This window comes from Grammomys surdaster, unplaced genomic scaffold (assembly GCF_004785775.1).
Source record: "Grammomys surdaster isolate TR1022 unplaced genomic scaffold, NIH_TR_1.0 341, whole genome shotgun sequence".
In the NCBI taxonomy this organism is placed as follows: Eukaryota; Metazoa; Chordata; class Mammalia; order Rodentia; family Muridae; genus Grammomys; species Grammomys surdaster.
Window position 1 is genome coordinate 275,174 of NW_021604760.1, and position 12,497 is coordinate 287,670.

The following is a 12,497-nucleotide window of genomic DNA, read 5'->3' on the forward strand; positions in this document are numbered from 1 at the left end:
AGTAAACTTGTAGGGATGTATTGTGACTGAAAAGGTCAGGGCAGCATCCGACTCCCTAGAGCTGGAGTTACAGACAGTTTGAGCTGTCTGATGTGGGTGCTAAGAACCAAACCTCTACAAGAACAATACATGCATTTAACTGCTAAGCCATCTCTTCAGCCCCCATGCAATTTTATTTTAAAGTGAATTTTACAGTGTGACTTGTCTGCAAACCCCAACCTACCTGAGAAGTGGTTTCTGGGGTGAACACCTGGGTTTGAATAAAATTCTACTCCTCTCTGTCTATATGCTGCACAGAAAGTGTTCCCTTGTACTACTGGAACAATACATAAAGAACCTAGCAACTTGTCACAAAGTCATTGATCATTAAATAGGCTCTAGGATGTTTATTACTAAAACTTATAGCCATGTTTGTCAATATTTAGTTAACTCATTCAAGTATTTTAATTATCTTATACACATGCCTTTTCCTGGCTTGCAAAGCATTTTGAGATAAAGTTATAAAAAAAAGGCGTAAAGTTATAAAATGCCTTCCATAGTTAATAACCTCACTGGGCTGTCTGAGATGTACTGAGAACAGGTTAAAGAAAGGAAGGCAGTTATTAAACCACAATCCACCATTTCCTGAACACCAGTCATGAGACAGTAGCCCATTCAAGTTCAAGTTTTCCTTGCCAACATGCTAAGTACGCACCACCTCCATCACCTCTGCAGATTTACCTGGTTCTTCTGTTAGTCGTTACAAGAATTGACTTCAAAAAAAAAAATCCCCCCATTTTGGTACTTTTACAGCAGTCATTTTCAACTTTTTTGGTATGTTTATTTCATATTCAGGTCAACAACTGGTACTTTGCTTCCCCGAAATAGCTCTCATGGTCTAGTGGGCATGTTCATACCTTCTCTCAGCCGTTCTGCATATGCATTCCTGTGTCTGTGTGCATGTACATGCACCTCATACACTCTCTCACACACACTCAAATCCACTCCTCAACACAGACCCAGCTCCCAGCACAGAAAGAAATTATTCTGAAAGCCTCTTGGGGGGACCCTAGATATCTATTAACTCGCGACCTGTTTGGGTTCTCAGACATCTTTGTAAATCAGAGGGCAAGTGCTGACTTCATCTTTCTTTCAAAAGAGATGGCACACATGCACATATATGGTTGTATTTCACAGACTCTTTGAAAATGAAATTAGTCTGTTATGGCTTGTTTCATCATTCTTCAGTGTGTTTTGGTTAGGACTCAAAGAACATAGACCTGATAACAGAATACAGCCCACATGTCTGCACACACAAACAGTTTTAGAAAGCAAGTTACTCACGTACATTTAATAGTTACTAAGATGAATTTACTCTACTGTGCCTGTCTCGAAATGCTGTTCCCGATACACCCAAATCCCTCACGATCTGAAAAACCATAAATGGCATCTAATCTCTTTTCATTCAGGAGATAAACTGAGACCCAAGAAAAATCAAGAGTCTTGTCCTGGTCTCTAAGGAGAGATGGCTGAACAAGTCAGAACCTGCCTGATGCCGGCCCACGGCACTTTCCAACACAAAGTGACACAAAAATTCCAAATACCAGCTCCTATCAAAAAGGTCAGGAGACCTGAGGCTTAAAACACGCTGATGGGGAGTATTTCTGTTCTAAACATTAGCAAACACTGAACTGGGCCTGAGCCTGTGATTCAGACAGCTTTAATTGTTTCTAAGTCATGTCCATGGCCTAGCATGACTTGACAAATAGGCATTTTTTTTTCTCTCTTTCTGCATTAACCCTTTCTCTAGCCACTGCAAATAGCAAGGAAACACACTCTTTGGAAACTGATTTTGAATAGTTTGACCACATAGGAGTTATTTGTCCATGAGTGGCGGCTGGCTAGGAAACAGAAGCGAACTGTCCTCTCTGCTTTTACCCAGCCTCACACAGCTGGCTCTTCCTCCTTGGAACTGCTTAATTAAAATTTAAACACCAAAACCACATGGCTCAATGCGTGAATGTGAAGGGTCCAACGCCTCAGAGCCACTATTGCCAACAACCCCAGGCCCCACCCAGTCACTTTTAAAGCGGCGATCAGAGAAACCTGTGATCCATTAAGACACTGCGTTGCTTATGGAAGACTGGAAAGCCAGCCTCGCCCCTGGCATTCATCGCACTGATCGCTCTTTGCTCGGGTGTCTGCGGGTTATGTTAGTGTGCATATACCACTGTCCATCACCGGGTAGGAATCCTTTAACAACCAGAGGTCAGACTCCTGTCGGGAAGGCCACACTTGCTACGGGGCATGCAGGCAGGCTGGGGTTGGGACTAGTGGTCACCTGGCACCACCGGCTTGCACCTGCGCACCTGCCTAGCCAAGGGAAAACCACAAGGCCCCAGGCAGCTCCGGCTGTGCGAGCACACTGAGCAGCTACTGAGAAGCGCGGCTAGTGAACCCCAACCTGAGCTCCAGGCTGCGGAGATGGCGGGCCCCTCTGCAGGCATCAGAACCAAGGTTGCAGAAAGAAGTGCGACCCTGAACCACGTGTATGCTGGAGCGAGCAGGGGGGCTGTTGCCCCTCCCCCCGCTGCGGCAGAAATTTCTCAGAGCCTCAGCGGTAACCTCCCCCCCCCCCAAATCCTCCAGAGTCCTTGGTTGGGGGGCTTTCACGTCAATCTGTTTCTGTCCTTACCCTCCTCTCCAATGGAATTCATGCTGGTCGGTTTCTTTCTTTTTTTAGAGGCAGTGTGGGGTGGAGAGCGGGGAATAGGGGGAGTCTGCACAGAACATCCCTGTGCAAGGTAAACAGTTCTGAAGGTCAGCGACTACGACTCCCTGCTGAGCCCTCCCAAAAAAAAAAAGAAAAAGAAAAAGAAAAAAGATGAACATTCGAACATTCGTCTGGAGATTGTCAGTCAATGCCTCTCTAGAAAATCCTAACTGTTTTAAGTACCACGATCTCCAGTAATCCAGTAATTGGCTGAAAAACTACATTTTAATGATTAACAATTGTAAACACCCCCAAAATAAGAGTATCAAAATACTGGAAGCGATTATAAAAGAAAACTGTGAGATATGTGTACTTGGCCAAGATTAAATAAAGGATAAAAAATATATGTTTGGTAATGCAAAAAAATGGAAAACTGAATGACATGGTATTTAGAAAACAGTCATTTAAAGAGGACATACATTACATAACTAAAAATTACGAATATACATCAGTAATCAAAACAGCCATCAGCACAAACTAAACACATTCATGTTATGACATCTCCCCCAAGCGTCTATCAGCCGCCCCTCTGCCGTCAGCCCCTTTACCTTTATTTTCGGAATCTTTCATTCTGTTTCCTCCGGCTGCTGCACGAGAGCAGACAAGTCCGACTGACTCGGCAACCCCTGACTTTGGATTTGTCATTCACAGACAGTCAGCGATCCCGGGGGCGAAGTCCCTCAACGCAGAAGCAGCCAGGCTATGATAATGGCATACAAGTCAGCGTGCAGGGTTATAATTTTGCTTATGCTGAAGCGGAAGGGATGAGGATGAAGTCAGACGTAAACACGACTTCCAAAACATGGCATGGAACCGGATCTGGAGCCTAGGTTTGCCCTTCTTCCTTCCTTGGAGTGAAGATCCAACTGCTTAGTTTCTTCTTGCTTCCAGAGAGACTTGGTTCACGTTGAAGGGTGGAAGGTCTGCGCTGTGCTCCGGACTTATCTTCAAGCGACTTTGGAGGGGATGGAGAACCCTGAGCTTCCTCTTTGTACCCTTCGCTGTGTCATTTACTCAACAAACACTTGTGGGTGGGTCAGGCACAGCTCTTAGTCCTGCAGATGCAGTAGTGTACAGGAACGACCCCCAGCTCTGCTCTCAGGGATGGCACCACACAGAGGTAGTGGGTGCCCTAGAGTGGGCCATATCTGCTGCAAGGACATAGGTTCCTAAAGCTGTTTCACCAAGATATAAGCTGATAAGCAAGGGAGCTTTGCAAAGCAGCCTGTCAGGAACTCAGCCAGGACCAGGTATGAGGAAGCCAGGCCAGTAGACCCCTCTAGTGAAAGACAAGGAAGTTTCCAGCAAACCTTTTAGTCATTCTTTACACACAGAATTTTGTATCATTCTGTAACAGGGGTACATCCCTCCCTTCCTCATTCATTCATTCATTCATTCAACAAACAGTAATTTTTGGCAGCACTGTTCTACCTGCTAGGGTTCCAGAGGATAAGACAAGTCCCTGCCGTCATAGCAATTTTTACCTTCAGGTGAGAGGATTCAGACAAGCAACATGAAACCATAAGTGGCAGCAAACGCTGTAAGGAATAATGGCACATGACAATGAGGTAACTAACAAGGGCCATTTTTAGACCAGGTGGCCAAAGGAGATGACATCTAACTTCTGGAAAGTGGGTCGGCATTATAATAGTCTTCTAACCTTCTTTACTCAACACTGGGGCTGGACTGGGGCTGATGGTACAAAACTTACCTAGCATATTCAAAGCCTGAGATTTGGCCCTAGCATTGCCTTATAGCTCCTTATGTCCCCCCAAATCCCCCAAAAGAAAAAGAACTCTAAAACTGTTTTTTCAGGTCTAATGGGATGGCTCACTATGTAAAGGTGCTTGCCACCAAGCCTGACTGGTCACCTGAACTCAATCCCTTGCACCTACATAGCAGAGAGAACCACTCAAAAAAAATGTCCTCCGCCCTCCATACATGCACCACAACACACACGCACACACAGATCAATAACTGTCAAGTTAAACTGTCAAAGTAAATAAACCTTAAGAAATAAAAGAAACAGGGGCTAGAAAGATGGCTCAATAGTCAAGAGTACTACTAGCTGCTCTTCCTGAGGACTCAGGTTGGATTCTCAGCAACCACTCCACAGCTTACAACTGTCTATAACTCCAGTCCCAGGGGATCCAGTGCCCTCTTCTGGTCTCCCTGGGGACCAGACATGCACATGATACGCAGATATATATATATATTTTCAAGCACAACACCCATATACATCAAAATAATTTTTGAAAAATAAAAACAATTTTTCTTCATTTCTAAACCTTCACAACCTTCTCTACTAGATTTCCCCGAACTAGTGGCTGATTGGTTTGTTTGTTTGTTTCCATTACAGATTGGAAAAACTGATCTTCAGAGAGATTAACTCTAATGAAGTACAGAACCCATGTTTCCAGAAAACCAACAGAAGGAAATCCTCTGTTGCGCCCATCCCTGGAACTCCCTGTTTAAATACTGTATTGACACAGGAGATGTTCTGGTGGGCAAGAGTGCTAAAGACCCCTCTGCCATTATGAACTGAGTGGTATAGGGCAAATGACTTAACTTCTCCAGAATCATTTCCTCACCTATAATCAAGAGTTCATCACCTGCCCTGAGTGTGTACCAGGATGCTGGGAAGATGAAGGGAGAAAAGAGATGCAGAACTTGGTAAATCAAGCACTCTGTCAATGTGAGGTGTCATTGCTAGCTGCTTAGGCACATTTAAAATGTTGAATTTTAAGAGTTCACCTGCTCATTGCTTCAGCCATGAGTCAAGTATGGCCATGAAGGGGAAGCTATCGTGGCTACTAGACACCCCTGAGTTGATTTTTAGCTGTTTAAATTTGAAGACTTCCTGAAAATTTGGAAATGTTTAAGTATTTGCTTTTGGTTCTCATTACTCATTGGCAATGCATAATGCCTTTCTGCTTCTTAGAAGCTTGGGGGCCAGTGAGGGGAGATTCTATGAGAAAATTGGATCTTGAATGTCTTCTAGATGCCCCAGAGATTAAGGCTTGGTTTCAAAGTAGGGCTATGTGGGGGATGGTAAATCTTTTAAGAGGTAGGGTGCCATGGGGGTCTTTAGGCCACTGGGAATATGGTCTCAAAGGGGATTGTGGAACCGCATCCCCTTCCCCTTTCCCTTTCTTGGCCACAAGATTAACTGGTTTTGCTTTGCTGCATGATTCCCCAATAATATGCTTCTTCCCTGCTGACCCAAAGCAATGGGTCAAACCGATCAAGGACTAAAGTGAAAAATAAACTGTTGCCCAGGCTGGTGAAATCGCTCAGAGGGCAAAGACACTTGCTGCCAAACCATAGAGCTGGAGCTCACTCACCAAACCCACCTGATGGAAGGAGAGAACTCCCAAAAGTCGTCCTCTGATCTTCACCTACACACAGGCATTCACTTATAATAAATGTCAAAATACGTTTAAGAAATCTTTGCCCTCTGTAACTCATCTCAAGTACTTTGTTATAGTTAGTGGTGAAAAGTTGGCTATTGTAAATGGACTCATTACAGCTCCTCACTATCCATTGTATGAGCCTCAGACCCATATATCACATTTAAAAAAAGCTGAGTATCTCCTCCTCCAAGGACTAAGTCCAACTGTGCCCAGAAGGAGCACTTCAGGGAACTGAGATGCTGCAGACCCCATGCCCCCTTCCCTTCATTCCATAATATTCCGCAGTGTTGAACAATGTGTTCTGTCTTCAGGAGCTTGTGGCCTCCAGTTGAGGAGTTACTAAATCAGGCAAAAAGATGTCAGGACTGGGTTTGAATAGAAGGGGCAAAGGGGTTCTGGGGCAGAGTAGACTGGGTCCAAATATGAGCTGTGCCATTTACTGGTCCCTAGAGAAAGTTGGGATGCATTCTTGAACCTCTCTAAAGTTTCTGTGCCAACTGTGTAGGTTAAAGATAATAATAGGACCATCTCCTAAGGCTGAGTGAGGCACAGTGGCTTCAAACACAAAGAGTATGGCACAATGCCAGGAAGGAAGGTCACCCTCAGTGCTATAAGGTTAATATGATTACCTGAGTCAGCCCTCTGAGCCTCAGCTTTCCTCATTAAACTATGGAAAACAGTAATTAGTTTGTAGGGTTGTTGTGAGGATTATACAAAGGAAGGAGACAAAGCCTAAGGTATAAAGGAGTAGTTGCCCACTGGCTGGCTGAACTCACTCATGCTGCATTTGCTTCAGGGAAGGACTACCAAGACTTGAAGTAGTAGAGGGTGGGAGGAGGAAGGACTGCTTCCATTCATATGTCAAAGGAAGGAGGTTTTTTTTCAAGTGTGAACATCTCTGCAAATACCTACATGTGACCTAACATGTTTTCTGAAAGGTTGCAAGCCTACAAAGAAGTTGAAAGAGCTATGCAGTGAGCCCCATAACCACGTACATTTTGTTCTATTTCTTACATGTTTCTAACTCTACCTGCCCGTAACTGCTCCTTTGTTTGTTTTTATATTTTATTTATCATGGGCAGGAAAGAGAACATGTGTGAAAGACAGAGAGAGAGAGAGAGAGAGAGAGAGAGAGAGAGAGAGAGAGAGAGAAAACACTCGCACATGCCATGATGATTGATCATGTGGAGGTAAGAGGGTAAGAGGACAACTCTGTGGAGACTATTCTCGGTGTCCATCTTCCCATGGTTCCAGGGATGGAACTCAGGGGGTCAGGCTTACACAGCAAGTGCCTTCATCTGCTGAGCTATGTGACATATCCCATTTTATTATATTTGTGACACAAAGTCTTCCTATAGTTCTAGGCTAACCTCAAACTTGCAATCCTTCTGTTTGCAGCACCCAAGTGCCGGGACTGCAGGCTTGCACTGCCACACACAGATATTATCTCCTCCCTCTTTTTAACGATGGGGCCCCAGATTCAGCAGTCCTCTCATCTCAGACTCCTGAGTGCTGGAACTATAGGCCTGGGCCACTGTATGTGGGTAATATTTCTCTTTTTTTTTTTTTTTTAAATCAGGGTGAATAAGATTTGAAGGCCTTATTAAATGGAAAGGGGCTTAACATTCCCTTGTGACACAATATTTACCAAAACCTTAGTTCTCTGATCCTCAGGCCATTCCAGCCAGAGTCAGACAAGCTCTCTGAAGTCTTGTCCTGCCTCACAGTTAGACTCAAGACCGTGCCTCATTCAGGAACAAGAACAAACAGACCCAAGCCGTGGCTCTTTCCACCAACTGATATCTCTGACCCCAAGCTTCAAATAGACTCATAACAAAAGCCATTCTAAATAGCCAGTCATGGTGTGACACTCTGGGTTTAGGGAATGCTTCTGGCAACTCCACTGGCCACTGAGCCCCTCTGCAGTTCTGCACAGTCCCTCTCCTGTTAGAAGCCACTTCTGAGTCACATGCATGCCGAGACGAAGAAAAGAGAGCTGGCTTCTCAGGAGTACCACGCTTCAGCTTTCTCCACCCAGCTAAATCTGCTCGGTTTGCTCTGAGCACCCAAATGGCAGTTAAGGAGGTAAAATGGAGAGAGAAAAGCCACCCTGAGCAGTGGGGATGTGTAGCCAGGTAAACTTGGAGACCAGCCACAGAAGGGGATAGACAGCATGGCTACGAGGAAGGCAGAATTACCGGGAAGCCAAGCTTCCAGTCAAGAGGAAGGAAATTAACCTGTGGAACGCCTACCATTTGCCAAGCAGTTAACTTTTATTGTCATTTGTGTAAATTTACTGGAGAACTCATTTGCCAAAGCAGTGGCTTTAATGCAAGCACGCTCACATCGAGCTCCCCGGGTTCGAATCCTAGGGTACCAACTATATGTCACTGTGAAGCATTATTTATCCTTGCTCTGATTTAAGCCCTTTTCTTATTCATAAAATGGAGACTGTAAAACAAGGTAGTGAAGGTCAGGAAGACAGCTCAGTGGAAAAAAGGGCTAGCAGTGTGAGCCTGAGGACAGGCGTTTGAATCCCTAAACCAGCAAGCAGTTCTCAGCATGTGAGTCACAAACTCATTGGTGTTTGAATGACCCTTTCACAGGGGTCACATGTTAGATATCCCACAGACATTATCTACATTACAATTCACATTATGATCCATCGCAGTAGCAAAATTAAACTTCTGAAGTGGCAATGGGAATAATTGTTTTGGCTGGGGGTTACCACAACACGAGGAACTGTATTAAAGGGTCACAGCATTGGGAAGTTGAGAACTCTAAACCCACAAAAACCCAGGTGCACTGGAATTCATCAGTCATCCAAGCTCTCTCACAAGGTCAGTGACAAGACAGTCTCCTAGAACCTCTGGAGCAAGCTGGTCTGGAGAAACAAGAGAAACCCTGACTCTACAAAGTGGGAGGAGAAACCTACGCCTGAAAGCGCTCCCCTAACATCTACACAGACACACACACACACACACACATTTAAATATAGATGATAGATAGATAGATAGATAGATAGATAGATAGATAGATAGATAGATAGATGATGGATGGATACATACATACATACAGACATACATAGATTGTAGAAAGATAGATAGACAGACACACAGACACACAGACATATGCACTGGCACACAGTACTATATATATGTTACAATCCCAAAGAGAGTAAGAGGCAAGATAATTTGCCAGAAGCTTCACAGACAGGTAGCAGCAGAGCCAGGGTACGTCATGTCATTCACAGTAGCCCTGAAAAGAAAGGGCTACATCTTATCATCCTCCTGTATTGCTGTGAGCTTGGGACCCCAAGAAATACTTGGTAACTTACTCATGCCACAAAGGGGCAAATGAAGAGCTGAAACTTAGGTGCACACTGGACAGAAGCCCTTATCCACTCCCAGGTCAGTTTCATGAATTTTAATTTGTATTGGGGTTGCTTCGTGGCTTATTAAAGGACAGACTTCAGGGCTCTGCCTGTAGAGTTTCTGACTTGGTGACTCTAAAGTAGTGTGGAGCATTTGTACATCTAGGAACTGCTGAGATGGATCTGGAGGCTGACATGAAGAGCCTCCCTCACTTATGTACCTGTATATAGAACATGTGTCAGGAGAAGGAATTGGGCCTGAGACCATCAGTCAGTGAAGTCTGCCTCTCAGGCAAAGTGGTGGTTACTTGTCAGGGCCAACTATATTACATTTTATGTTTGTGTGTATGTGCATGAATGAGTGTGTGTGTGTGTGTGTGTGTTATGAATACATGTACATGTGGGTGTGCTCAGGAGCTAGAGTGACAGATAGGATCGGTCACACACAGTTCTTACATAGGTTTTCAGGATCTAAAGTAAGGTCCTCCTGTTTATTCGGTAAACACTTTCCTCAATGAGCCATCTGCTCAGCCCCTAAACTCTTTTTATATTTGCAATCTTGTTTAATTCCAGTAACCATTACCTCCATTAAATGTGTTTAAAAGAGAAAAAGAACACACTGTTAGAAACAAGAAGCCAAGCTAGCGATTAAACTGACATGTGTTCTGTTCTCTTCTTGTCCTGGAAAAAACGGTATCTACTGGTACAGACCCAGCTGGTTCCAGCTGTGTCTTCCCAAGAAAGAGCATATCTCAGGCACCAGCAGGGAGAGGTGATCTCTTGTGAGAGGAAGTCAGGGCTGATTAGCATAATCCCAAGGGCCAGAGAAATCTTCTGGTTACAGAAATGCATCTACCCTCTGGATGGTCCCTTTTCTATACACTTAACAACTTTGAGGTGTGACTAAAAAATCTGGGAAGGACAGATGCAATGCAAGGGTTAATTTCCACTTTGCACAGCTTGATCATATTCCCATTCATGGAGAAGCTTTGAATTTGATCCCAGAACTCGAAGAAAACAAAAATACTACATAATTAAATCTAAACTGAGTAACTGATTAGAACCCAGAATATTTAAAGAATCCCTATAAAGAGAGAAGAAGAGAAGGACAAACCACCAAATAAAAGGGTGGGAAAAGACAGCCCCAAGCTTCTCACAGAGGCTCATCTGAGCAGCCAATGTTTGTGAAAAGATACTTAGATCTGCTATTTATCAAAGGAACTCAATTTTCTAAAAGACAAATGACCATGGTGGCCATGGTTGTCATGGCCATGCGTGCCTATTGGGATCATGCCTATATGCAGCATTTGGGATATTGAGTAGGAGGATCAGAAGTTCAAGGCTGGCCTGAGATACAGGAGATCCTGTCTCCAAAACCACAATGCAATAAAAGGGCCTGAAGCATCATTTTATACACATCAAGTAGAGAAGCATTAAAACGTCTAACACTATCAGAATGGAATATATACTTGTATAAAATTGTCAAGGAATAAACTTAGCTAATTTTAAACAAGAAAATGCCTAGCAGAATACAGAAAGGAATCAAGAACCTTGATTGCCACTGGCAGAAATAAATTAGCATAAAGCTTCAGAGGTCAAGGTAGTAAGAGCCTTTAAGATCAAACAACAACAAAAGCATATAGCCTTTTATCCTGTGCTAGTCCCTCTCAGTATTTACATTGTAAATACAATTATAAATACTCAAAGTACAAACGTTTTAAGATTTTATTTTTATTAAATGTATTATGGGGATGGGAGTGGGTGTCCACAGAGGCTAGAAGCTGGTATTGAATTCCCTGAAACTTACAAGCATTCATGGAACCAACTCCAGTTCTCTGGAAAAGAAGCATGCACTAAAAGATGCCAAGAGTTCCTAGAAGCCACTTTCTTCTCACCTATAGCTTTTGGGGAGGGTTGGATTGGGAGACAGCAGGATGTTGCTTAAGACCTAGCTGTTCCGACTCAAGTTATAGTCTTTCTCACAACTTACTGAACTTTTTAGCCTCATGACTACCCATATTTGAGGTGTAAGATCTGTACTAACATTCATGAAAATAATAACTAGCCTTTTCTGAGGCTCTGACTGCTAGGCAAACATTAATGAGCACAGCTACAAAGCCATAAGAATAGCATCCCCCATTTTGCCGATGATAAATGGCTGAGTTTTAGGAAGATTAAAAGCCCCTGGCCAAGATCACACTGTCACACTGTCTCATTGTGTGCCACTCATTAGCAGCAGACTAAAATTGTAGCCTGACCACCATCAGAGAATGTGGCTCAAGGTGTTCAAGTGATAGTGATGTCATCGTGAAAAAAAAATCAGATCATGCTTTGCAGAACCAGATAAAACTGAACTATGGATTTCTTTCATTGGGTGGTTGTTCATCTTACTTCTCCCCTCTATGAGTATGTGGGAATCTGTCTGTTCTGTGCTGGGAGACATGGCAGAGTGGGTGGTCTATACATAGTCATGCCTGAGTTAGGCATGTACCTGCTAGGAGGCCTCCAGCCAGTCTCTTAATACCTCTTGAATCTTCTCAAATACAAAGCAAAGGAATTAAACAACATCTACCTTCTTCCTCTCGGGTCTTTTTTCAAGATCTGACCAAAGCTGGGTGCTGTGGTAGCACACACCTTGAATCCCAGCACTCAGGAGGGAGAGGCAGCAGGGTCTCTTGTGAGTTCTGATCTAGAGGGTTCCAGGTCAGCCAAAGCTAGATAGTAAAACCATGGTCTCAGAAAAAAAAAAATGAATAAGTAAAAATTTGAGCATGATCTTATTTGAATTAATGTATTATGTATAATTAAGAATCATATCATAATAGTCTTATTCCCAAGATGTTTAGGGAATGAGAAAAAAATGAATAGTAGAGAAATGTACAGGTATAGTGTATAGCCTGAAAAGCTGTGGATGAACTGTAAGATGGGAACTGGGAACAGAAGCAGGGGAGGCTGTGCA

At 43.6% G+C, this 12,497-nt stretch overlaps 1 protein-coding gene across 4 annotated transcripts in view; it reads right to left on the reverse strand.

Moving 5' to 3' along the window:
- Dnajc6 (DnaJ heat shock protein family (Hsp40) member C6) overlaps positions 1 to 3,507 on the reverse strand; it is a 135,811-nt gene extending 132,304 nt beyond the window's left edge. For all 4 annotated transcript variants that reach the window (XM_028778774.1, XM_028778773.1, XM_028778776.1 and 1 more), the window contains exon 1: positions 3,301 to 3,507. In XM_028778774.1, coding sequence (XP_028634607.1) covers positions 3,301 to 3,397 — 97 coding nt within the window. In that variant the 5' untranslated portion in view covers positions 3,398 to 3,507. The remainder of the gene's footprint in view (positions 1 to 3,300) is intronic.
- Between the last annotated feature and the right edge of the window lie 8,990 nt (positions 3,508 to 12,497).